This window comes from Scyliorhinus torazame, chromosome 8 (genome assembly GCF_047496885.1).
Source record: "Scyliorhinus torazame isolate Kashiwa2021f chromosome 8, sScyTor2.1, whole genome shotgun sequence".
NCBI lineage: Eukaryota > Metazoa > Chordata > Chondrichthyes > Carcharhiniformes > Scyliorhinidae > Scyliorhinus > Scyliorhinus torazame.
Genome location: NC_092714.1, coordinates 57,037,074 through 57,065,002, shown reverse-complemented (window position 1 = coordinate 57,065,002; position 27,929 = coordinate 57,037,074). Strand labels below are relative to the sequence as shown.

At 46.5% G+C, this 27,929-nt stretch overlaps 1 protein-coding gene across 3 annotated transcripts in view; it reads left to right on the top strand.

Annotated features, from left to right (window-relative positions):
- The first annotated feature begins 2,045 nt into the window (after window positions 1–2,045).
- The window catches only part of LOC140427860 (myelin protein zero-like protein 1), a 70,640-nt gene continuing 44,756 nt past the window's right edge, over window positions 2,046–27,929 (top strand). For all 3 annotated transcript variants that reach the window (XM_072513662.1, XM_072513660.1, XM_072513661.1), the window contains exons 1-4: window positions 2,046–2,169; window positions 14,635–14,801; window positions 20,859–21,057; window positions 22,426–22,555. In XM_072513662.1, the coding sequence (XP_072369763.1) occupies window positions 2,130–2,169; window positions 14,635–14,801; window positions 20,859–21,057; window positions 22,426–22,555 (536 nt within the window). In that variant the 5' untranslated portion in view covers window positions 2,046–2,129. The remainder of the gene's footprint in view (window positions 2,170–14,634; window positions 14,802–20,858; window positions 21,058–22,425; window positions 22,556–27,929) is intronic.

Genomic DNA, 27,929 nt, shown 5'->3' with positions numbered 1-27,929 from the left:
CTCATTTCCCCACCCACCCCACCCTAATTCCCCCCACCCTCATTCCCCCCACCACCCCCACTCATTCCCCCCACCACCCCCTCATTCCCTCCCACCCTCATTCCCCCCCCACCAACCCCACACTCATTTCCCCCACCACCACCCTCATTTCCCCCACCCACCCTTATTCCCCCACCCTCATTCACTCCCACCGCCCCCACTCATTCCCCCCACCCCACCACCCTCATTCCCCCCCCCACCCCCTCATTCCCCCCCCACCACCCCCGCATTCCCCCCCCACCACCCCCTCATTCCCCCCCCACCACCCCACCCTCATTCCCCCCACCACCCCGCCCTCATTCCCCCCACCACCCCGCCCTCATTCCCCCCCCACCACCCCACCCTCATTCCCCCCCCACCCTCATTCCCCCCCACCACCCCACCCTCATTCCCCCCCACACCCACTTATTCCCCCCACCACCCCCCCCACTTATTCCCCCACCACATCACCCCACTTATTCCCCCCCACCCACTTATTCCCCCCACCACCCCCCCACTTATTCCCCCCACATCACCCCACTTATTCCCCCCACCCTCATTCCCCCCCACCCTCACTCCCCCGACTCATTCCCCCACCCACCCACCCCACCCTCATTCCCCCCCACCCCACCCTCATTCCCCCCGACTCATTCCCCCACCCACCCCACCCTCATTACCCACCCACCCCACCCTCATTCCCCCCCACCCCACCCTCATTCCCCCCCACCCCACCCTCATTCCCCCCGACTCATTCCCCCACCCACCCCACCCTCATTCCCCCACCCACCCCACCCCACCCTCATTCCCCCCGACTCATTCACCCACCCACCCCACCCTCATTCCCCCCGACTCATTCCCCCACCCACCCACTCACCCCACCCCACCCTCATTCCCCCCGACTCATTCACCCACCCACCCCACCCTCATTCCCCCCGACTCATTCACCCACCCACCCCACCCTCATTCCCCCCGACTCATTCACCCACCCACCCCACCCTCATTCCCCCCGACTCATTCCCCCACCCACCCACCCACATTCCCCCACCCACCCACCCACATTCCCCCACCCACCCCACCCTCATTCCCCCCGACTCATTCACCCACCCACCCCACCCTCATTCCCCCGACTCATTCACCCACCCACCCCACCCTCATTCCCCCCGACTCATTCCCCCACCCACCCACCCACCCCACCCTCATTCCCCCACCCACCCACCCCACCCTCATTCCCCCCGACTCATTCACCCACCCACCCCACCCTCATTCCCCCCGACTCATTCACCCACCCACCCCACCCTCATTCCCCCCCGACTCATTCCCCCACCCACCCACCCACCCACCCCCCCCCATCCCTCATTCCCCCCGACTCATTCCCCCACCCACCCCCCCCACTCATGCCCCACCATCCCTCTCTCTCTCTGTCTATCCCCATTCCCTCTCTCTGTCCCCTTTGCCTCTCTCTCTGTCTGTCCCCATTCCCTCTCTCTCTGTCCCCATTCCTTCTCTCTCTCTCTGTCTATCCCCATTCCCCCTGTCCCCATTCCCTCTCTCTGTCTATCCCCATTCTCTTTCTCTCTCCCTCCCCATTCCCTCTCTCTGATTCTCCCCATTCCCTCTCCCTCCCCATTCCCTCTCTCGCTATCTGTCCCCATTCCCTCTCTCGCTGTCTATCCCCATTCCCTCTCTCGCTGTCTATCCCCATTCCCTCTCTCTCTCTCTCCCTCCCCATTCCCTCTCTCGCTGTCTGTCCCCATTCCCTCTCTCTGTCCCCATTCCTTCTCTGCCCGTCTGTCTGCCACACAGCTCGAGCCTCTGTGACGCTGGTTCGTTGCTGTGGCGGGGGGGGGGGGGGGGGGGCTGTGCGCATGCTCCATCCGAGTGGAGCCGAACGCGCGGTTCCTCCACGACAACACCAACAGCCCGAGGCGGGCTCGAGCGCCCGATGACGTCACGGACCGCCAGCCCATCCAGCCAGTCAACGCACGAGGACGGTGACGTCACGCTGCCAGATAAACCAATCAGCCGAAGGTAGTGGGGCGGGGTCTGGCATGGGCGGCTCAGCGATCAACGCGTCGTTTTAAGAATGAGATTGTGGTTTGTTCAAAGTATGCATGGTGGGCTTTAGGATTGGAATCTTCCTGCTGGCACTCGGTAAGGAATGTCTTATGTCGGGGTTTCGTCATGTTTGATGAATGGTAGCTACTCTGTTTCCGTATTTATTTGCTGTGATTTCCTCTCCCTCCATTGTTCTCAGACTCTCGTATGTTGTTTTGTGCCGATTGAAGATGGAGTTAGTGCCCAGTGTTGATTAGTGATCTTGGTCAGTAAATCTGTGCTTTCGGGTCATTTGAACGTGTAAAAAGAGGGTAGTTAGTGGCTGTCTTGTAGCTGGTTCAGGTGAGGGTCCATAGAGTTGTGGTTGTAAGGCTGCTCCTATAAGTTCCCAATTCGCATGGTAAGGATCACAATGTGAATCATAACCCAGTCAGTCGTATAGTTGGGCATCGGTTAGCTCATTTGGCTGGTTCGTGATGCCAACAGCGCAAGCTCAATTCCCGTACCGGCTGAGGTAATTCACGAAGACCCCTCCTTCTCAACCTTGCCCCTCGCCTGAGGTATGGTGACCCTCGGGTTACATCACCACCAGTCAGCTCTCTCTGCCTCCCTGATCTGCATATTCAAGTCAGTAGATGGCCTCACTTGAATATGTCTGCTCCGGAGTTACCCAAAGTCTCGGAGACCCTGAGTGGGCACCATTTAGCACTGGTTTCCACAAACGTGAACCAGGTGTACTGGCACTAGGTGGGGTGGTCTCTGAGGTGATCGGGGGCCCCTGGGTGGCGGGGCTCTGGACAGGGTGGTACTTGGCACCCCTGGTGCCACCTGGGCACTGTGGCATTGCCAAAGCCAGGGTGTCCAAGGAGCACTGTCAGGGTGCTAGGCATGTCGCATCTTGCCAATGTCGGGGATCGGGTCTGGGGGTGCCCTGCCCTTATGAGGTGAGATGACCCCGGGGCGGAGCCTGCAGTGGGGAGTTCAAGCAAAAATTGTGCTCTGATCTCTTCCTGCACTGGTGAGCTGAGCTTGTTAGTGCAAGAAATGAGCTGAAGTGTGATCTAGGCAGGGAGTTCCTTGCCCAGGCCCAGAAATGAAGCAGAGCTCTGTCTAATAGTGGGATCATTCTCAGCGTTGTCAGTGGCGGGAAACACTTGGCTAAATGCACTTGATACGGGACTCCGTTAAATTACGTCCAAAATCTCTTGTGAATTAGTACAAAATTAGGTAGCCAGAAGACTGTGTTTGCATATAATCTTAAACATAGATTTGATTAAAACTCTATGTGTTGTACAATCAGGGAAATTTATGATACCGAGGAGGCCATTTGACGCATTGTATTTGTGCTGGCCAAGAAAGACATGCAGGTTATAGACTTCAAGTCAGCATCTAAGTATTTATTTTTAATTGCAGTGAGGGTTTCTGCCTTTGCCACACTTTCAGGCAGTAAGTTTCAGTATCTTTACCGCCCTCTGGATGAAAATAAATCTCAATTCCACTAATTTTCTACTAAATATTTCAAATCTATGTCCTCTCTCTACTGAGGAAAATTGGTTCACAGCCATTTTTAGTTTAAAATGCAATTATCTTAAACATGTGGGCAGCACGGTAGCATTGTGGATAGCACAATTGCTTCACAGCTCCAGGATCCCAGGTTCGATTCCGGCTTGGGTCACTGTCTGTGCGGAGTCTGCACATCCTCCCTGTGTGTGCGTGGGTTTCCTCCGGGTGCTCATGTTTCCTCCCACAGTCCAAAGATGTGCAGGTTAGGTGGATTGGCCATGATAAATTGCCCTTAGTGTCCAAAATTGCCCTTAGTGTTGGGTGGGGTTACTGGGTTATGGGGATAGAGTGGAGGTGTGTGTTTGGGTAGGGTGCTCTTTCCAAGAGCTGGTGCAGACTCGATGGGCTGAATGGCCTCCTTCTTCACTGTAAATTCTATGATGTACCACATTTAATAAATTACTGATATATACCACAAAAAGCTAAATACTTGCAGGACCTTGGTGCAAGCAACCTGCAAGTTGTCTACTGGCATGGAGATTCACTCACTCACTGCGCTGTCTGGCTTGGAAGAGAATGGTGACTCTACGGTGGGCACTGGGGATCACATTGACTCCCTCACCAGTGAGACAGTGGATTCCCTGGAGCCCCTGCAAATTACCCCTCATCCCCATTGTGGAGTTCTGTGGGTTCCAGGAGTTCCGTGTGGGGCATCTGTATTGTTGCAATGAGACCAGTTAGCCCTTGATCACTAGCACTACTCATCCGGCCAGTCCATGTGGAAATTAAGATGGGTGAGGTTTTTTTGATCAGCTTGGTCTGCATCAACTGCACAAGATCCTCAAGTGTGCTCAGTCGAGGGTAGCTTGTGGCTCTGTTGTAGTTTGTAATTATAGTATTTCATTTATTAAACTCTTGTAAAATATATAAATATAGCCAGCGAAATTGCAGCAGATAAACCCCGAGGGTGCCAATCTACTTAATGCTCTGAAGTCTGTAGTGCTTCTGGAGTTGGATGGGTTGACCGAGGAGTTCCACATGTGCATTCTAGGATAAAATAATAATCTTTATTAGTGTCACAAGTAGGCTTACATTAACACTGCAATGAAGTTACTGTGAAAATCCCCTAGTCGCCACACTCCAGCGCCTGTTCTGGTGCACTGATGGGGAATTCAGAATATCTGATTCACCTAACAAGCACGTCTTTCGGGACTTGTGGGAGGAAACTGGAGCACCCGAAGGAAACCCACGCAGACACGGGGAGAATGTGCACACTGCGCCCAGACAGTGGCCCAAGCCAGGAATCAAACCTGGAAACCTGTTGCTGTGAAGCAACAGTGCTAACCACTGTGCTGCCCGCCAAGTGACTATGCACAAGGCTCACGGAAAATCTAGTGACTGGGTAGATGCCCCTCTTAAGCCAATCAATTAAGGATTAGCCTTCCCTCATTTAGGCCAATTAGAATACAATAACATTATTGATTATGCTGTGGGTGAGTTACTAAGCAGAAGCTTTCATTGAGCAAGATGCGCAGCAAGTGACTGCTGTCCAGAGGGAAGCAAAAATTACAGAGAGAGAACTGAGATCGAGTGTCAACCTGTGTCGAAGGCCAAACCGGAAAGCAAGAGCTGTAGTATGCTAGTCAAGTCCTGCCCTGTTTTTAGTTGGTATCTATAACTTACTAAAGATTTACTTCACCAAACTGTCTCCTGTTGCCTAAATGTTTAAAGTCTCAAATGGCCATGATAAGAATTTAAGTTCAAATAATACCTAAACTGTACATATGGCATCAAGAAGCCCGAGCAAACCTGGAGTCAATGGGAATCTGGGAAAATCCTCTGCTGGTTGGAATCATATCTGCACAAAGAAATATGGTTGTGGTGGTTGGAGGTCAATCATCTCAGCTTTAGGACATCACTGCAGGAGTTCCTCAGGGTAGTGACCTAGGGCCAACCATCTTCAGTTGCTTCAATTACCTCCCTTCCATAATCAGTCCAGAAGTGGGGATGTTTGCAGATGACTACGCAATGTTCAGTATCATTCGTCACTCATCAGATACTGAAGCAGACCCATGTCCAAATGCACCAAGACCTGTTGACAAGTGGCAAGTAGCATTTGTGCCACTCAAGTGCCAAGCAATGACCATCTCCAGCAAGGGAGGATCTAACCATCACATTACCATCGCTGAATCCCCCACTATCAACATCCTGGGGGTTACCAATGACCAGAAACTGTACTGGACTAATCATATAAATACTGTGGCTACCAGAACATGTCAAAGGCCAGGAATTCTGCGGTGAGTAACTCGCCTTCTGACTTCCCAAAGCCTGTCCACCATTTACAATGCACAAGTCAGGAGTCTAATCGACTACTCCCACTTGCATGGATGAGTGCAGCTCCAACAACACTCCAGAAGCTTGATAACATCCAGGACAAAGCAGCCCGCTTGATTGCTCCCTCTTCCAAAAACATTCAATCCCTCCACCACCGATGAACAGTGGCAGCTTTGTGTAGTATCTAGCAGATGCACTGCAGGAGCTCACGGAGGTGAGATCTTGCAGTGCCACTACCATCTAGAAGGACAAGAGCAGCAGACACCTGGAAGTTCCCCTCAATCGCCCATCGTGACTTGGAAATATACTATTCCTTCACTGTCGATGGGTCAAAATCCTGGAATTCACATCCTAACAGCACTATGGATGTACCTACACCTCAGGCACTGCAGTGGTTGACCACCACCTTCTGAAGGGCAACTCGGGATGGGCAATAAATACTGGCCTAGCCAATGACGCAGACATCCCTTAAATAAATAATTTTTTTAAAGTATATTTAAGAAATTAGATTAACTCACTTAATATATTAGATATAAGTATGGAAAGGCACATCACACCAGGGGAATGCACATCCTTTGCCATGTCCCAGACAGACATGAGTTGGGGTGTTGTTTATTATTTTGGTCTCCTGTCGTTTGATTGGACCATATGCCCCTTTACATTTTTAAGTGTGAACTGATTGTGCTGATTCTGGCTTGGTGACCACGGGGCAGCCCACTGTCAACCTTTTAGGTCCATCAGAAAACGACAGGTTAGACGCTTCGGCAATTTGAGAATAATAATATCTTTATTGTCACAAGTAGGCTTACATTAACACTGCAATGATGTTACCGTGAAAATTCCCTAGTCACCAATTCCGGCGCCTGTTCGGGTACACTGAGGGAGAATTCAGAATGTCCAATTCACCTAACAAGCACGTCTTTTGGGACTTGTGGGAGGAACCCGGAGCGGCCAGAAACCCATGCAGACACCGGGAGAACATGCAGACTTTGCACAGACAGTGACCCAAGCTGGGAATCAAAACTGGGACCCTGGTGCTGTGAAGCAACAATGCTAACTAGTTCCTCATTGGGGATACTTAACCTTTTTAGTTCTGTAACATTTGTTAATCATAAACTTGGAGTAATTGTTTTTTGACTAAGTGAATATAAATAGCTTCTGTCACTACCGATGTGCCAATATCCCTTGCCACAGATTGTCTCTGGACATCTCCTCCCTTCTAAACTATTCTATCTTTACTAAAACATTTATACCCAACTTGGCATTCGTCATCATTTAAAACTAGCCATGTCTCCGTAATCTATAATGTCTCGGCTTCATAATGTTGCATACAAGTATAGTTATCGCAGTCTTTACATTTTTCAACAGTGTACAGTAATTATATGTATAACTTTTTAGTGTTTTAAAATTCTGCTTTTGGTGCAATTCTGTAATGGTGTAATCTAAATTGGTGTTCTGAATGGGCGAACTGCAGATTCCCTATCAGCTATGGCAAATAACATACAATTCAGCAACATAAGTGAATTCATGATCCAAACATTTGCAGCAAAGGTGTCCTGTGCTAGGTGAGCAAATCCTACAATCCAGCTCAAGGGTCAAGGGTGAGTCGAGGTGGGGGTATTGGTGGGGATTTGGGACTGGGTGGTAGTGGAATAACTGCTTAGCCTCCTTCTTTCTTGCAGCCAATAACTGGTCCACCTGGGAGCATGAGTAACAAGGAAGCCCTACTGCACGAAAACCTTCAATTTAGTAACAGGTTCAAAAATCGTCCATGGTATGAGTAGTCTAATATGTCAGGTACAGTCCCGTGTTAGGAAATTTGTTCAGATGAAGGCCAGAATTTAATCACTTAAAAAAACAAATCTCACTGCCATGTTTAAAGAATAGCAACACATTTTACCACAGATCTGGCAGCAACAATAAAAATGCACAAGGGAGCTTTGTCGCAGCCTACACCTGGCAGGTTATTGCCCAAGATGTTAAAAATGTGGCAGACCATCAATTCAACTACAAAACATTGCTCCTAGGTAAATTGAACTTGGCAAATTTGATGACCGAAACCAATAACTAACCTATTCGGTGACTTCTAAAGGATTAATCCATTTTGAACTTCATTGAAAATATGGGAATAAGGATGACTTTTAAACACAACCCTTCATTAAATTAACTTTATATATGTAGTCGCCAAAGCTTTTATTTTTACAAAAAATATTTGTAGCAAGATTTTATATTCAATGAAAGGAAATGTATGGTCCATTCAGGCAATAGACAGGCTTCTTTGATCAAATTTTAAAGAAAAGTACACGGTACAGAAAGGCTAGGATCAGTTTACTGGCCTAAGACCATACCATTAAATGTACGGAATAGGAGCAGTAGTAGGTCATTCAGCCCCTCAAGCCTGCACCACCATTCAATAAGATCATGGATGTTCTGATTGTGGCCTCAACTCCACATTTCACCAACCCACCATAATCTTTGACTCCCCTGTTGGTCAAGAATCTATCTACTTCTGCCTTAGAAACATTGAATGACCCTATTCACACTGCTCTCTGGGAAAGAGCCAAAGGCTCACAATTGATTGATTGGTTTATTGTCACATGTACCGAAGTACAGTGAAAAGTATTTTTCTGCAGCCAAGAGAACGTACACAGTACGTGCAAAGTAGACAAAAAGAATAATCGACAAAGTACATTGATAAATAGTACATCGACAATAGTGATTGGTTACAGTGCAGAACAAGGACCAAACAAAGCAAATACATGAGCAAGAGCAGCATAGGATGTCGTGAATAGTGTTTTTATAGGGAACAGATCAGTCCGAGGGAGAGTCGTTGATGAGTCTAGTAGCTGTGGGAAAGAAACTGTTCCTATGTCTGGATGTGCAGGCCTTCAGACTTCCGGACCTATTGCCTGATGGAAGGGTCTGGAAGAGGGCAAAGCCTGGGTGGGAGGGGTCTCTGACAATGCTGTTTGCCTTACTGAGGCAGCGAGAGATGTAGACAGAATCAATGAGAGGGTGGCAAGCTTGTGTGTTGAGCTGAGTTCACCACACTCTGCAGTTTCTTGCGACCGTGGGCCGAGCAGTTGCCATACCAAGCTGTGATGCAGCTCAGATTAAAAAGGGAGCTCTACGAATCTCAGATTAAAAATGTATTCTTATCTCAGTCCCCCCCCCCCCCCCCGTGTAATACCCCTTATTGTTATAATGTCCCCTAGTTCTATTTTCTCCTTCAAGGGGAAACATCCTTTCAGCATCCAATTAGTCAAATCGCCTCAGGATCTTGTATGTTTCAATAAGATCTCTTCTTGTTCTTCTAAACTCCAATGGGTACGGGCCCAGCCTGTTTGACCTTTCCTCATAAAATAACAGGCCACCCACTCAATTACGTTTCCCTGCCCACCTTGCTTCCTGCTCCTGGGGGCAGCACAAGATCCCATCCCTTATCACTTCAAAACTTTAAAAAATTAATTTACGGGATGTGGGCGTCACTGGTTAGGCCAACAATTATTGCCCATCCCTATTTGCCCTTAAGAACATGGTGATGAGTTGCCTTCTTGAGCCGCTACAGTTCCTGAGGTGTAGGTACATCCACAGTGCTATTAGGGAGGGAGTTCCAGGATTTTGTCCCAGCGATAGTGAAGGAATGGCAATATATTTCCAAGTCGGGATGGTGAGTGACTTGGAGGGGAACCTCCAGGTGATGGGGTTGCCAGATATCTGCTGCTCTTGTCCTTCTAGATGGCAGTGGTCATGGGTTTAGAAGATGCTGCCGAAGGAACTTTGGCAAGTTACTGCAGTCCATCTTGTAGATGGTACACACCGCTGCCACTGTCCGCCGGTGGTGGAGGGATTGAATGTTTGTGGGAGGAATAGCAGTCAAGCAGGCTGCTTTTTCCTGGATGGTGTCAAGCTTCTTGAGTGTTGTTAGAGCTGCATTCATCCAAATATTAGGAACTTGGGTCCAGAAACGGGATCCAAGATGCAGCAGGCAATTTAGGGGTTAAAAAGACTGTTAACAGCAAATCTGCAGGACCCACCCACAGCCTGAGTTACCTTGTCCCATTCGACTTAACCTCCCTATTGGGAATACACAGGATGCCTCGGTTCAGCCAGGATGATCCACTCAAGATCCATTGTCCTTCTGGACAACCTTGTATAACCAGCCATTATCCCATCACAGAGTCTGATGACCTATTTGTCCATCAAGAGACCTTTAGCTGAATATAAATGGCACAGATGTATTCTTTTGTATGAACGGGAGTGGGCATTCAGCCAAGATAACGATAAGGGATTCAAGTCTGGCCATCTCGGAAGAACCCCTGTTTGAGGAGGCGGGCTGAGGTCAGAGAGAGCGAGAGGAACAGGAAATACTGTGTTGAAGAGTTACAAGAGAAGGCTGTGGAATCGACCACGGTGGTCACGAAAGTTCAGAACAAATGTCTCTCGCAGAAGGAAAGTTGCTACGTTATTGCAAGTAATGTGACTGCCTGAGAGCTGCATGTTCTGTTATGGTATTGTCTAATGGGAACTAGTGTGTTAAGGTTAAGAAACTGCATGTAATCTGTCAGTGTTACCTAAAGTAAAAGTTTAAATATTGTTTTCTTTTTTGTTTCAATAAAGTTTGTTCATAAAATAACAAAAAAAAAAAAAAAAAAGAGCTGCATTCATCCAGGCAAGTGGAGAGTATTCCATTGCACACCTGACTTGTGCCTTGTAGATGGTGGACAGGCATTGGGGGGGGGGGGGGGGGGGGGTGGTCAGGAAGTGAGTTACTCCCCACAGGATTCCTAGCCTTTGACGTGCTTTGGTAGCCACAGTATTAATATGGCTAGTCTAGTTCAGTTTCTGATCAATGGTAACCCCCAGGGTGTTAATTGTGAAGATTCAGCAATGATAATGCCGTTGAATGTCATGGGGTGATGGTTAGATTCTCTCTTGTCGGAGATAGTCATTGCCTGGCAGTTGTGTGGTGTGAATGTAATTTTCCACTTCTCCGCCTCAGCCTGGATATTGTCCAGGTCTTGCTGCATTTGGACATAGAACAGTAGCACAGTGCAGGCCCTTCAGCCCACGATGTTGTGCTGACCATTTATCCTAATATAAGATCAACCTAACTGGCACCCCTTCAATTTACTGCTTTCCATGTGCCTGTCCAAGAGTCGCTTAAATGTCTCTAATGACTCTGACTCCACCACCTCCGCTGGTAGTGCATTCCAGGCACCCACCACTCTGTGTAAAGAACCTACCTCTGACATCTCCCCTGTACCTTCCACCACCAATTATCTTAAAATTATGTTCCCTCGTGACAGCCATTTCCGCCCTGGGGACAAGTCTCTGGCTATCCACTCTATCCATGCCTCTCATCACCTTGTACGTACACCTCTATCATGCCACCTCTCCTTCTTCGCTCCAGTGCGAAATGCCCTAGCTCCCTGCAACAAAACCTTGCGGCTCTTAAACTCAATCCCCCGTTAATGAAAACCAACACACCATATGCTTTCTTAACAACCCTATCAACCTGGGTGACAACTTTGAGGGATCTATGTACGTGGACCCAAGATCCCGGACCCAAGATCCCTCTGTTCCTTCACACTTCCAAGAATCCTGCCTTTAACCCAGTATTCAGCATTCAAATTCAACCTTCCAAAATGAATCACTTCACAGGCTGAACTCCATCTGCCACTTCTCAGCCCAGCTCTGCATCCTGTCAATGTTCTGTTGTAACCTGCAACAGCCCTCGACACTATCTACAACACCACCAACCTTTGATTCATCGGCAAACTTACTAACCCACCCTTCCACTTCCTCATCCAAGTCATTTATAAAAACCACAAAGAGCAGAGGTCCCAGAACAGATCTCTGCGGGACACCACTGGTCACTGACCTCCAGCGGAATACTTTCCATCCACTACCACTCGCTGTCTTCTTTCAGCCAGCCAATTCTGTATCCAGACAGCCAAATTTCCCTGTTTCCCATGCCCCCTGACCTTCTGAATGAACCTTCCATTGGGAACCTTATGAAATGCCTTACTGAAATCCATATGCACCACATCCACTGCCCGACCTTCATCAATATGTCTCGTCACATCCTCAAAGAATTCAATGAAGCTTGTGAGGCATGACCTGCCCCTCACAAAGTCATGCTGACTATCTTTAATCAAACTATGTTTTTCTAAATAATCATAAATCCTATTTCTCAGACTCCTTTCCAGTATTTTGCTCACCACAGAGTAATACTGACTGGTCTGTAATTCCCAGGGATTTCCCTATTCCCTTTCTTGAACAGGGGAACAACATTCTGCTGCCTCCAATCATCCGGTACTACTCCAGTGGAGAGTGAGGACGCAAAAATCATCGCCAACGGCACAGGAATCTCCTCCCTCCTTTTCCGTAGTAACCTTGGGTATATCCCATCTGGCCCAGGGGACTTATCTATCCTGATGCTTTTCAAAATTTCCAGCACATCCTCCTTCTTAATATCAACCTGTTCGAGTCTATTAACGATTCACATTGTTCTCATGAGCAACAAGGTCCCTCTCTCTGGTGAATACTGAAGCAAAATATTCATTTAGGGCCACCCCGACCTCCTCAGACTCTCTGCACACGTTCCCTCCACTATCCCTGATTGGCCGTACTCTCACTCCGATCATCCTCTTATTTCTCACATAAGTGTAGAACGCCTTGGGGGTTTCCCTAATCCCGCCCGCCAGGGCTTTCTCATGCCCCCTTCTAGTTGTCCTAAGCCCATTTTTGAGTTCCTTCCTGGCTATCTTGTAACCCTCTAGAGCCCTGCCAGATCCTTACTTTCTCAATCTTATGTAAACTTCCTTCTTCCTCTTGACTAGAAGCTCCATTTCAATTGTCATCCAAGGCTCCTTCACCTTACCATTCCTTCTTGTCTCAGTGGGACAAAACTATCCAACACTCACAGCACGTGCTCCTTAAACAACCCCCACATTACTGTTGTGCATTACCCTGAGAACAACTGTTCCCAATTTATGCTCCTCAGCTCCTGTCTAATAGCAGTATAATTTCCCCTCCCCCAATCAAATACCTTCCCATACTGTCTGTTCCTATCCCTCTCCATGACTATGGTAAAAGTCAAGGAGTTGTGGTCACTGTCACCAAAATGCTCTCCGCCGAGACATCTGGCCTGGCTCGTTGCCAAGCACCAAATCCAATATGGCCTTCCCCCTAGTCGGCCTATCTACATATTGAGTCAGGAATCCTTCCTGGATACATCTGACAAAATCTGATCCATCCAAACCATTTGCACTAAGGAGGGTCCAGTCAATATTAGGGAAGTTGAAGTCACCCATGACAACAACTAATTCTGCACTTTTCCAAGATCTGCCACCCAATTCTGTTCCTCCATCTCTCTGCTGCTATTGGGGGGTCTATAGAAAACTCCTAATAAAGTGACTGCTCCTTTCTTGTTTCTGACTTCCACCCATAGTGACTCAGTAGACAAACCCTCCTCAACTACCTCCTTTTCTGCAGCTGTGATGCACTCCCTAATTAACAGTGCCATTCCCCCTCCTCTCTTACCTCCCTCCCTATTCTTCTTAGAACATCTAACAACCATTCCTGCCCTTGTGAAATTCATGTCTCGGGACTGCTTCATTGTCTGAGGAGTCGCAAATGGTGCTGAACTTTGTGCAGTCATCTGCAAACATTCCCACGTCTGACCTTATGATGGAAGGGAGGTCATTGATGAAGCAGCTGAAGATGGTTGGGGCTAGGACACTATCCTGAGGAACTCCTGATGTGGGGATGCCGGCGTTGGACTGGGATGAGCACAGTAAGAAGTCTTACAACACCAGGTTAAAGTCCCAACAGGTTTGTTTCAAATCACTAGCTTTCTGAGCACCTCTTTAACCTGGGGTTACCCCTCTCTCTGGCGCTGTAAAGACTTAATTACCTGCAAATGCTCGCATTCAAAGTATCATCTTGCATCTTTGACTTTGCCCATATAAATGTTTCTGGAACCTACCTCTCCATTCACCTGAGGAAGGAGCAGTGCTCCAAAAGCTAGAGATTTGAAGCAAACCTGTTGGACTTTAACCTGGTGTTGTAAGACTTCTTACTGAGGAACTCCTGCAGGATGTCCTGGAGCTCCAACCACCACAACCATCTTCCTTTGTGCTGGGTATGACTCCAACTACCAGAGAGTTTCCCCTGATTCTCATTGACTCCAATTTAGCGAGTGTTCCTTGATGCTATAGTCTGTCAAATGCTGCCTTGATGTTAGGGACAATAATTCTCACCTCACCTCTGGCATTGAGCTATTTTGTCCACATTTGAACCAAGGCTGTAATGAGGTCAGGAGCTGAGTGACCCTGGCGGAACCCAAACAGAGTGTCTGTGAGCAGGTTATTGCCTAGTAAGTGCCGCTTGATGACCCCTGGGCAATTTTCCATATTGCTGAGTAAAAGCCAGTGTTGTAGCTATACTGGAACAGCTTGGTTAGCAATCTGTTATTGCTATTTCCACCTTGCCTATTTTTTAAACTTTGCTCTCAAATTTTGAGGAACAGAAGAAAGGAAGCAATTGTGCAATGACATGTATTAAAGTATTTCCAGTACTGTAATTTTAAAAACTTAGTGCATGCAACTGTAGCTTTATGGAAATAAGGGGATTGATTGCAAATGGAGCCTAAATATTTGAATGGTATACCAAATGCATTTACCAAAAATTAGTAGAATGTCCATTTTTTTCTTTCAGTAATCAATCCCGTGTTTGGTCTTGACATTTATACAAAATCGGAGATGACCGTTGAAAATGGGACAAATGTCAGATTGTCATGTACGTTCAAATCAAATCAAATTGTCGGTAGCCACCTGACCGCATTTTGGACTTTCAGACCAGGAACTGGTGGGCAAGATTTCAATGTGAGTATTATAAAGTGTTATTTAAATGAGTTGGAATTTTATTACTGTGTCAATGTTTTCTCTTTCTCCAAATTCTTTTTATTTTGTATTTTAATAAAATGTTTATCACCATGGGGAAGCATCGGTACCCATATACTTAGAAATGGTATGCATTGTTTGGGGGGTTTCTTGAAAATAACATAAGGACATTGGGGCAGGTGTGGACCAAATAGCCCACCGAGCCATCTCTGCTATTCAATACCATCATGGCTGATCTTCAGCTTCACCTTCCCTTCTCCCATTTCCTGAGAGACCAAACATCTCAATTTTAAATATATTCAACAATAGAGCATCCACAATCACAAGACCATAAGACATTAGAGCGGACGTATGCCCCTCGGCCCATAAGGTCTGCTCCACCATTCAATGAGGTCATGACTGATCTGATTTAAAAATCCTGAACGCTTTCCCGCCTTATCCTCCAAACCCTCAATTTCCTGCACCCCTCTGCGGTAAAGAATTCCACAAATTATCTACCCGCTGAAGAAATTCCTCTTCATCTGCCTTAAAGGGATGACTCCTCATTCTAAGATTATGCCCTCTGGTCTTAGACTCTCCCACAGAGGGAAACATCCTCTCAACATTTACCATGTCAAGACCCCCTGAGAATCCAATATGTCTCAATAAGGCTGCCTCTCATTCTTCTAAACTCCAATGAGTACAGGCCCAACCTACTCAACCTCTCTTCATAAGAAAATCCCTCCATACCAGGGACCAATCTAGTGAACCTTCTCTGCCTCCAATGCTGGTATATCTTTCCTAAGATAAGGGGACCAAAACTGTTCACAATATTCTAAGTGTGGTCTCACCAAAGCCTTGTACAGTTGCAGCAAGACTTACTTATTCTTGTACTCCACTCTTCTTGGAATAAAGGCCGACATACTATTGACCTTCCTAATTGCTTGCTGCACCTGCATGATAATTTTGTGTTCCTTGTATGAGTACACACTAGTCTCACTAAACATCAACATTTAGACGTTACATATCTTTTAGCAAATATTCTGCTTTTCTGTTCTGAATAACTTCACATGATAGTCCATCTGCCACTTTGTTGCATACTCTTTGAGGCCTCTTTATGACCTCCACACATCTTGCATTTCAACTAAGCTTTGTATCATTAGCAAACTAACATATATATATATATATTATTCTTGGTTCTCTTCATGCATATCATTTTAAAAAAATAAACTTAAGAGTATCCAATTTTTTTTTCCAAACTCCCCTCCAAGAAGTTCCCACAAAAGGGTTTACCCAGCAATTGCCCAGAAGTACCAACTGCCTCTGGACAATTGCGCCGGGCTGGGAACCATCCAGCAGAGACGAGTGAAAGCGCTAACTTTGGATGGTTCTACCAGTTTTACCCTGATAGTTTCTCTGAAAGAGTTAGAAGGAAATAAATCACTTCTAACTTCAGAATAACTTTTTTTTTTTTTTAATCCTCACACGGGACACCCTGCACACATCCGACCCCACCCCTTTCTTGGCCTTCTCCCCGAATTCATTTTGCAAAATCCAAACATGTTACTTCAAACCAACTTAAATTTCTAAAGATTAGTAGTATTGTCAAAATCTTACACCTACCTGACATCCTCTTGCCCCTGACCATTGATCAACCGTAAAGTTCTACTTAAGCTAAGGGGCGCGACTGTCTCCCAGAACAAAGTGCTCATGTAGTTACACCCGTCCCTGATGTAACTCCATAGACCGGCTCGGCAACTCTTGAGTGGAAACTGATGAAGTTGCAGCCACTTACCAGCAGATATGGTTATCCAGAACTGCAACAACTCACTCTTATCAATCGGGGCATAGTTTACAAAAGCAGGGAGGTCATGATGGAGCTATACAGAACTTTGGTGAGGCCACAGCTGGAGTACTGTGTGCAATTCTGGTTGCCACATTATAGGAACGATGTAGTTGCACTGGAGGGAATGCAGAGAAGATTCCCCAGAATGTTGCCTCGGATGGAACATTTAAGTTATAAAGAGAGGCTGGATAGGCTTGGGTTGCTCTCTGAAGCAGAGAAGACTGAGGGGTGACCTGATTGAGGTGTATAAGATTATGAGTGACATGGGTAGGGAGCAGCTGTTCCCCTTAGTTGAAGGGTCAGTTACGAGGGGGCACAAGTTCAAAGTGAGGAGTGGGAGATTTAGGGGGAATTTGAGGAAAACCTTTTTTACCCAGAAAGTGGTGACTGTCTGGAATGCACTGCCTGGGAGGGTGGTAGAGGAATCTCTCCCCTCCAAGTTTCATTCCCGCTTCATTCTCCCTTGTATTTTAAGTCTTGTTTCTCGAATGTAGCTTCTAAACTATCTAGTTGAAGCTGTTGCTCCTGAGGATTTCCAAAAGGATTCTCACCCTTTCAGAACATATTACATTTAGCCTTTCGGAATGGGTTCGGTATGGTAATTCTTCTCGCTGTTGGTATGTTCATTGGACTTCAGATGCTGCTGCACAGGGTGAAATAGGAAAGGAATGTTGAATGTTGCAGACTGTGCTCTGAGCAGCTTCAGCTCTTTTCATTTGGTCGTCTGAAGCAACTCCCATCCAAACATCCTTCATGAGTTTCTGTGCTGGCTCCTTTTGCTCCTGTTGTTGCCATTATTTACGATCAGCAATCCTTTTATTCTTGTTAATCATTGCATGAAGGGAGTCAGTTGCTCTTTTTCCAAACTGAATATTCTTTCCAATGATCTTGAGGATTTCCTTTGGTAAAGCGTTTAGAGATGCACCTCAATATCCTGTTTCTCCGTGGTTCAAAATTTACAAAGTGAGCATGTAAATGCACTCTGACATCTTCACCAAATTTTTCAGTATACCTTCGACCTTCATTTTTGTCAAAGCATTCATATGTATCTTCCCTCAGCTCTTTATTCTTTGTTTCTCGATCCTGAACCACATTTGTTACAATTCAGTCTTGGTCCCAGCACTACTAACTGGAGCCTTGACTACAGCTACTTTCAGAGCTTTTGCAGCAGCTGCTACTTTCTGTTCCTTTTAGGCTTTTGGTTGGGCCTGCTTTGGTCCGGATTTGAGATTTACCTCGGCCCAGTTTAGCATGCTTCCTTCCAGCCAGGTCCTCCCCATTAGGGCTGGATAGTTACCTTTAGTGATGTGCAGGGACACTGACTTTTTTTTGTGCAGCACTGCCTTGGCCCGGTTGAAGCCAGCTCTCCTCTTTGCCACCTCCGCGCTCCAGTCCTGGTAGACTCTGATCACCGAATTCTCCCATCTCCTGCTCCGCACCTTCTTGACCCATCTCAGGACACCTTCTTTGTCCGCGAAGCGATGGAACCTCTCCACTATCGCCCTTGGCGGCTCATCAGCCCTGAGTCTCCTCGCCAGGACCCAGTGAGCTCCTTCCAGCTCCAGGGGGCTCGGAGAGACCTCCGCACCCATCAGCGAATGGAGCATCGTGCTCGCGTTCGCCCCGGCATCAGCTCCCTCCACTCCTTCGGGGAGACCCAGAATCCAGAGATTCTTCCTCCTCGACCTGTTCTCCAGCACCTCGAGTCTCTCGGCCCACCTCCTGTGCACCGCCTCGTGCGCCTCCGCCTTTACCGCCAGGCCCAGATCTCGTCCTCGTTCTCATTAGCTTTATCTCTCACCTCACGGAGCTCCACCGCCTGGGCCTTCTGGGTCTCCTTCAGCCCCTCGATCGCCAACAGCATTGGCGCCAGCACCTCCTTTCTAAGCTCCTCCGCACAGCGCCTGAGGAATTCCTGCTGGTCCGGCCCCCATGCTGCTCGATCTCCGCCCTCCGCCCTCTTGTTTTTTCCCTCTCGTTTTTGCCGCTGCTCCAAAGCCTTTTTCTCCGATGCTCCACCGCTAATCCCTGCCATACAACGTAAGGGGGACCTTACTTCACCTTCCCACACGGGATTCAATCAAAACATTTCCGTTGGGGCTCCTCTGGAGAGCCCAAAAGTCCGTGATAGCGGGAGCTGCCGAAATGTGCGGCTTAGCTCCGCATCGCCGCAACCGGAAGTGAGAAGAAAATACAGTCGTGAGGTTACATCGGCACATGGCCATTTCTCAGTTCTGCCACAGTCCTTCTGCCTTCGCAAACTCTTCCGCTGCTTCCGCCGTTCCAAAATAAAAGTCCTTGAGCTTGTAAGTCACCCTCAGCTTCGCTGGATATACAATGCCGCACTGCACCTTGCTAATGTACAGTGCCCTCTTCACCCGGTTGAAGGCAGCCCGCCTCCTCGGCAGCTCCACCGTAAAGTCCTGGTATACACGTATACCAGCTCCAGCCCACTGCACCACCCGCTTCTGCTTGGCCCAGCACAGGACCTTCTCCTTCTCACTGTACCTACGGAAGCACAGAGTCACTACTCTTGGCGGCTCACTCGCCTTTGGTACAGGCCTCCACGACCAGTGAGCCCGATCCAGCTCATATCGGGAGGGATCCACCCCCTCCCCCAATAGTTTTGCCAGCATCGCGGCAATATACTCAGTCGGCCTCGGCCCTTCAACTCCTTCGGGCAGCCCCACAATCCTCAAATTCTGTCGCCTGGATCTGTTTTCCAGGTCTTCCATTTTTACTCGCAGATCCTTGTTAATCTCCATCACCTTCCGCATCTCCTTCCCCATCGAGGTAAATTGATCACCGTGCTGCAATAATGTCTCCTCCACTTCCTTCAGCGCCTCCCGTTGCTCCCGCACCTCCACCAATGCGCCGTCGTCGCCGGGGAAATTGCCTCCTTCACCAACACACTCAAAACCTCCCTCATCTCCTTCCTTATTGTCTCCATGTATTTTGTAAACTGCCTTTCGAATTCCGCAGCCATCACCTTAGTTATTTCTTCAGCCGTAAACAATGCGGCCTCCCCTGGTGCTCCAGCCTCCGTTTTCCTTGGTGACCTTTCCACTCCCCGACAGACCTTCAGCTGTTTTTTTTTTACGGCCGTTTTTTTGCTCACCCTCGACATTTTTTTTCACTGTGCCTCCTCAGTGCCTTCTCCCTGCTTTTGCCGACTCCGTTGACCCTGGGACCGGGCTTAAAGCCCCGAAAATGCTGCTCCCGAACGGGAGCCCTCCATTGTGTGGCTGCCTCCCGCCCGCCGTCACCGGAAGTCGCCTTGAAGACATTCCTTAACATGTACCTGTTTGTAGGGTGGCACAGTGGTTAGCACTGCTGCCTCTCAGCATCAGGGATCAGGGTTCAATTCTGGCCTTGATTCACTGTCTGTGTGGAGTTTGTACGTTCTTCCCATGTCAGCGTGGGTTTCCTCCCACAGTGCAAAGATCTATGGGTTAGGTGGATTGATCATTACAAATTGCCCCTTAGTGTCCAGCGATGTGGAGGTTAGGTTATGGGATTACGGAGATAGGGCGGGGTAGACGGGTGAGTGGAGTAGAGTGCTTGAAGTGTCAGTACAGGTTTGATGGGCTGAATGGCCTTCTGCACTGTAGGGATTCTATGTGTGACCAAACATCATCTGACCTAAGATCTCCTCAAGTGGTTCATTGTCATGTAATGCTTGTGTAAAGTACCTTGTGATGTTTAAATACGTTAACGGTACTCTTAAAAAACTATAGGTTTATATTTTATGGATGACATAATTTTGGTTCTGCTTATAATGGAAACTACTGGCAACATTACTGGTTGAATATCTCTTGCTTTCTTGTCATATGACAAGAGTTCTTGAGCCAAGCTCAAAGGTCATGCCACAAGGCACACCAATCTTAAACGAATGGCTGTGCACATCAGTGAAGCCATCACTCTTAGAAAGAATATAATTTTCATAAGTCCATGCTTCAAGAGGAACTTATAACTCCTTGTAAATACTGCTGAATTGATCTGCTGTGGTGCTTGGAGGATGGACTGATTTTAGTAAGTTCGGTGTTGCATGTCATTTTGTAATTTTTAGGTCCACCTGATTGCCTTTACTGTATAATTCTTTCTTTTCTTTAAAATTCAGTATTAAACTCAGAACAATTGTTTATTGAGCATTCATTGATTAATAACATATATTTTTGGAATGTGATTTCATTCATTCGATCTTTTTGTGACAGGTATTACATTATTCAATGGGAAAACCGACAATTATTCATAACCGCGTTACATGGGATGGTAACATCAACAAGAACGATGTTTCCATTATCATAAACAACGTTAATTTTAAAGATAATGGAACTTACACCTGTAATGTGTTCAATGATCCTGACTTCAGTCAGTTTGGTGCAAAAATTCGCTTAATTGTCGTTGAACAAGGTGAGCCAAAAATATCAGTAATGCTAATATTATTTTCCTGAAAATTACTATTTTTGTACTATTTGCTTGAACACACCACAACTTGTGACAGGTATGCTACATTGCTGAGGTGCTGAACTGTGAAACTATGCTTCTGTCTGTTCAGCTGGGTATATATATTTTTAAAACTTATTCATCGTACAGATGAAGAGCCGGAAATTCCAAGTAGATTACTGTAGACATTGGAAACATGAAGCAAAAATGAAAACTCGGTTATCAATGTTTTGGGAACTATTTGCATCGGCAATGTTCACTTTTCTATTCTCTCCACCAATCCCGATTAACATGGTGTGCATAGAATCCCTACAGTGCAAAAGGAGGCCATTGGGCCCATCAAGCCTGCACTGACCCTCTGAAAGGACACCCTTTCTAGACCCACTTCCCCATCCAACCCCGTAACTCCACCTAACCTGCACATCTTTTGACACCAAGGGGCAATTTAGCATGCCCAATCCACCTAACCTGCACATCTTTGGACTGTGGATGGAAACTGTGGCACCCGGAAGAAACCCATGCAGACATTGGGACAAAGTGCAAACTCCCCACAGATAGTTACCCAAGGATGGAATTGAACCCGGGGCCCTGGTGCTGTGAGGCAGCAGGGCTAACCACTGCCACTGTGCTGACCAATCGCCCTTATATTTGGAGTTAATTTTGTTGCTCTTCTCTACACTTTCCTGAAAAAGAGAGCATTAGGGACTCCAGTCAGCTATATAGCTGCGTGATCAGGTCTACTGAGCATGTACTTAAACACACCTAGAAGTTGGCTGGCCATATGACCTGTCTTCAATTGCCCATGATTTAAACATGATCATATATTCCAATTATAATTCAATGAACTCCTGGTCGGCTGGCAAGTTAACTTAAAACAAGGTCCCCCACCAAATGCCTTTATACCTTGTCCTCATTTGTGGGGAACAGTACTGAACGGCACTAGCCAACGTCTCTTGAGACGAAGGGGTTAGATCCCGATGCCTCGTGTAGATCAGGCGAGCTCCATATTAGAGCGAGACCAACTACTCATTCTAATATACAGATTTACCAAATACTAATCCTGTCCACATTGGGCAGGATCCAGATCTCATGAGGCATGGCGAGCTAAGTAAAGCCCAGAAGAGCCTCTCTCGCCCTGTTTGGGTGGGACACGGCTGGTAGATTGCACCCGTTGTCTTCATTCCAATAGGAATAGGTAGCCATGTTGACTGAATGCAAATCACCTTTTAGTTTGTGGTTTTCAAGGTCTGTTTTTTAAAAGTTCAATTTCATGTTTGCAACCGGTGGATTAAAAATCATTGACATTAAGCCCATCTTCATGACACTTTTTTTCAGGTTCTCTACCCAAAACTGGGGGAAAAATTGCAGGTGCGGTCATTGGAGCAACTGCAGGTTTACTGCTAATTATTGGCATTGTGTTCTTTGTCAAGAGAAAAGAAGAGGACCGACGAAACGCTTATATTGGGTAATTATTTCTTACTGTACATAGAATGGAAGTAAATTATATTGTTGAAGTTTTATAACCATGCAATTAAACTCCAGTTTCAATCTATGGCATTTCAGCTTATTCAGATGAATTGTATGTAAATCAAAGTTTATAAATCAAGTTTATTTTCCCTGAAAGACAAAATATTAATAGCAGATGAAAATGTTTAAATTTGTCCAATTTTTCAGAATTGATGAACTTATATATTTAATTTTTTTATTTGCAAGCCATCTTTATTTTTGGGGGAATTTATGACATTAGGTACATAAAATATGAAGGACATGAGAAAAGTATGCTCTTGTTTTAAGCCCATTTTTGAATAATGGCTCATTAAGAAAGTAGACGCGATGCTATCCTGCAGCTGACATTGGATTGTGATTAGCACTAGAAATCATGGCTGTTTCTCCCCCTCTCCATAGACAAATATACTTAAAGAAAATTCCAGAATTTGCTACCCTTGTCTGAAATTAACTCACCCTGTACCGAACAAGAATTGAACCTGGAATCTTTCCTATCTGGTTGGATCTGTAGATAGAATGCGTTGCATTTTCTTAATGAGCACAACGTGGCCATGTATTTCTATTAAAATGAAATGCTTTTGTTACCATTAACCAAAATTGCATAACCCTGGGATAGTTATTGGTTGTGTGGCAACCTTGCATCACTTGTGCATTGTGTACACATAGCAATCGGTATGGCTAAAATATTGCCCATGAGAGTTCAAGAAGTGAATGATGAACATGTATTGTGTAAAAGGTGTAACTTCTAACTTGACTTTGACTCTAATCTGTCAATATATTATGTATATATTTTGAAAGTTTATTCATTTTGTGTAATTTAATATCCAGTAAGATCACCTGTTAGGACTCCCTGATGACTCATTGAAATTAGCCAGTCAGTATCTGAGGCACACACCATGGAATCTCCAGGTGCTGGATTAAATGACTTTATGCAGGGTGTTACAGGGACTACTACAGTTTGCCTCATTTCCTTTGCGTTGAGGGGATAATGCCTGGCCAGAGTCCCTGCTCCTATTCCTGCTCTGGAAATGTGAATGTGCAGTTACTGCTTGCTTAGTGTCAAAACTTGTAAGAGTCATGGCTACCCGTAGGTAAAGGACCAAGTTTGGCTATTGTGGTCCCTCAATTGAATTATCTGTTCATCCTTGATGTCAAAATTCACATGTTGCCACATGGATCTATTTTCTTCCCTCTTTTAATTTTCTATTCTTTCCTAAAAGTACTCTATACACACTGAATGCCATCAGTACCACAAATTTCAATGCTTTAAAGTCTCCCCCAACACTGTCCCCCACCTTATTCCTTCAAAACAATTATATTGGGTTAATCAAATCTGACTGGCCCTTCACAAATCCATGTTGACTAGTGCCTGCCTTCCAAAATAGATTTGTTTAAAATGGAATTATTGTCTTGACATAAAACTAACTGGTCAATAGTTATTTAGTTTAGCCTTTCCTCTTTTTGAACAGAGCTGTAAACTATGATGCCCATCAGTTAATTGGCACTGATCTTGTCTTTATTAAATTCTGACCTAGTTCTACTTAAAAGCTTGAAGTCTGAGACTGTTTCCTGTTGGTGTAAAAATCTACGATTGCCCTTCTATTTATTTTGTTTAAAAGCTTTTGAAAATGTCTCTTGCTTTCCTGTGAAAACTGAAGCAAGAGTATTCAATTAAGCAATCTTGTTCTTTCCTTAGCTATTATAATGCTGCAAAAATTTTCTTTTGTGCCTACCTATATACTGACCCAGAAAAATTAGTGATTACGTTCTGTTAAAATTGGAGATTTATAACCTTCTGCATTCTTCCAACCTATTTCTAGTTGATGTTCCCCATTATTACTCAGTACACTTACAATGAAGTGCAAATTTTCTCATTAGTTAATAGTAGGATGATATGCAAAGGACAAACCATTTTAATTCTTACATATTAATTTTAATCAGCTGTCCCTGCCCACCAAACTTCCTGTGTCATGATTTAGATATACGTGCGCAATGCCCAAGTGTTACTTTTTATCTAAGATTTGTATAGTTTTTCAATTCCTTAATGAGATGTTATTCTTCTCCACCAAGCTCTGTTTCCAAAGCCCATTGCTCAAAGGGTTATCCACAGAATCCATACTGTGCAGAACAAGGCCATTTGGCTGATCGAATCTGCACCATCCCTCGGAAAGAGCACCCTACCCAGGCCCACTCCCCCATCCTATCCCCGCAACCCCACTGAACCACATCTTTGGACACTTAAGGGACAACTTTTTTAGCATGACCAATCCACCTAACCGGCACATCCTTAGACTGTGGGAGGACGGTAACACAAGTGGAGCACTGTGGCTTCACAGCGCCAGGGTCCCAGGTTCGATTCCCCACCGGATCACTGTCTGTGCAGAGTCTGTGCATTCTCTCCGTGTCTGCGTGGGTTTCCTCCGGGTGCTTCGGTTTCCTCCCAAAGTCGAAAGATGTGTAGCTTAGCTGGATTGGCCACGCTAAATTGCCTTTAGTGTCCAAAAAAAGGTTAGGAGGGGTTATTGGGTTACAGGGATAGGGTGGAAGTGAGGGCATAAGTGGGTCGGTGCAGACTCGATGGGCTGAATGGGCTGCATTGTATGTTTTTTAAAAAAAAAAGAAACCGGAGCACCCAGAGGAAACGCAAGCAAGCCCAGGAGAACGCACAAACTCAAGGTTCCAAAACCAGGTTTGGTTCCCCGCTGGGTCACTGTCTGTGCGGAGTTTGCATATTCTCCCGTGTCTGCGTGGGTTTCCTCCTGGTGCTTCGGTTTCCTCCCACAGTCCAAAGATATGCAGGTTAGGTGGATTGGTCATGCTAAACTGCCCTTAGTGACTATAAAAGGTTAGGAGGGGTTATTGCGTTACGGGGATAGGGTGGAACTGAGGGCTTAAATGGGTTGGGGCAGACTCTATGGGCCTAATGGCCTCCTTCTGCACTGTATGTTCTATGTAAACTCCATACAGTCACTCAGTGCTGGAATCAAACCCAGGTCCCTAATTCTGTGAGGCAGAAGTGCTAACCACTGTGCCACCATGCTGCCCATTGTGTAGGTACTGTATCAAATCTGGTACGGTACTAAAAAATCTGCAAGTGTGCCTCAAAGAATTGATGCATGCAAACTTGTTAATTTTGCGGTAGTTGGTAAATTTGAGGAAATTGGATATTAATTTGAGTTCTCCCATTAATTGCTTTACAAGGTAGCATAATTGAGAATATTGTCATGATTTATTTCCCTTGAATGATTTCTCTTCATGCAATTCAGTGGAAATAGGAAAAGCTGATCCTGAATATCTATCTGTAAGTGGTAAAATTGAGTAAAATCCTAAAGACCAATAATAAATCAATTTGTGCAGTATTAAATGTGTGTTCTTGTGCATGAGGAACGTGTGGTTGAAAATCTAATGCTAGCATTAAAACTAAAGACCTCTGCTTGAATTGCATTTTGCGTGAAATAATCTTGCTCGGACTTGCAGAAGAGTTTTTTTTTTAATTTAGAGTACCCAATTATTTTTTCCAATTAGGGGAAAAATCCACCTAGCCTGCTCATCTTTGGGTTGTGGGGGTGAGACCCACGCAAACATGGGGAGAATGTACAAACTCCACAAGGATAGGTGGCCAGGATCGAACCCGGGTCCTCAGTGCCATGAGACAGCAGTGCTAATCACTGCACCATCTGCCACCCAAGAGTGTTTTATAATTTGGATCAAGAGAAATGTGGGAGTGGTAGCCTGACCTCCTTAGTGAGTCCTGCCGATTGATTGTTTTTGTGCAAACAACACCTGCAGTGTTCTAGCTTGGGAACAGAGGAAAATGCGGTGCAAAACATTACTAAAACAAACTGTCTGTGTGGAGTCTGCATATTCTCCCAAGTCTGCATGGGTTTCCTCAGGGTACTCCGGTTTCCTCCCACAGTCCAAAGATGTGCAGGTTAGGTGGATTGGCCATGCTAAATTGCCACTAGTGTCCAAAAAAGGTTCGGTGGGGTTATGGGGATAGGTTGGAAGTGTGAGGTTAGGCAGGGTGCTTCTGGACACGGTGGATGAGAGGTGGGGCACCTATATGCCCGTGTGCGTATAAGACACAAAGGTCACGTGGCTAATCCCGCCTGGGATGCTGCAGTGGGTCCAAGCAGCCTGACAAGGAGGGTTGGCATCCAATGTTGAACAAAATTGAATAACCTTCTATGAGCTGCAAGGGTGTCTCCTCCTGACATCAATCCTGTTTGTCACCCCTGGAATGCCACCATTAATCCACTCGCCACCTTGCAGCCTCCCAACATCCAACCTTGCAGCATCTTCGTCAGAACTCACCCACGCTCCTCATCACAACCCCTTCCTGTTTAGGCATGGTGCTCATATATACCACTTGCTGTAGACCCCCGACCCACCCGGTGTGTCCGGCTCACAATGGCCTCTTTGTGTCCTCGCAGGACAAAGTCCTCTTGCGACCTCGCAGGATAGGATAGCCCAAAGTAAAAGGGAGAGAGAGAAGACGGGAAGGGGGGGGGGGGGGGGAACCACCACCTCGGAGGAGAGCTCTGAGGAATATAGCGAAGAGGCGTTACATCCATCACCATCCACCAGCGCAGACTTACACACCTCAGTGAGCAATCTTAGCAGGCAGGCTGCAGATTCACCATCTGGTGAACACGACACAGCTGCTGATGCACATCTAGTGGAGGCAGGAGTATAACCGGGATTGGGCAGTCGGTGGTCTTCTGTATCGCAAAGAAATCTGGCTCTCAGCCAGATGCTGTGCCTCTGGGAAAGTTTCACTCTGAGCTGCCGGAGATGCAAAGGCAGAGCTGAGAAATCCAGGAGGGATTGTCAGCTACATTCTTGGAAATGCAAGGTCAGTTGGAGGAGTCCCAAAGCCTTCAGTTGCAATAGATGTTGCCTGCATTGCATGGTTCCCAGGTCAACACTGCAATGATGGCATTTGCAGTGAAAAGCCTGGGGCAGGGTGTCTGGGCTATGAGTAGTGGAGTTCAAGGCACGGCCCAGTCAGAGGGTCATCGCTGAAGGCTTTGATACTATGGTTCAGACAATGGTGGTCCTCCAGGACTGGCAGCGCAACGTGAAGCGGAGGTTTCTGGCGCTCCCTCCAACTACCTCTCTATCCTATGGAATAGTTCAGGGGCCCACGAACACCCCGAGGTAGGACGAAGTACTGGAGCCCATCCCAGTGCATTCTACTAAGGAGACTCTTGCAGTATGCAGCCCTTCTGAATCCCCACTTCCTGACGCCAGCGCATCTCCGGGGCAGCAGGCAGAACAGGTTGACATGGCAACACCAGTGACACCCGAAGGTCAGCCAGGTCCCTCCAGGT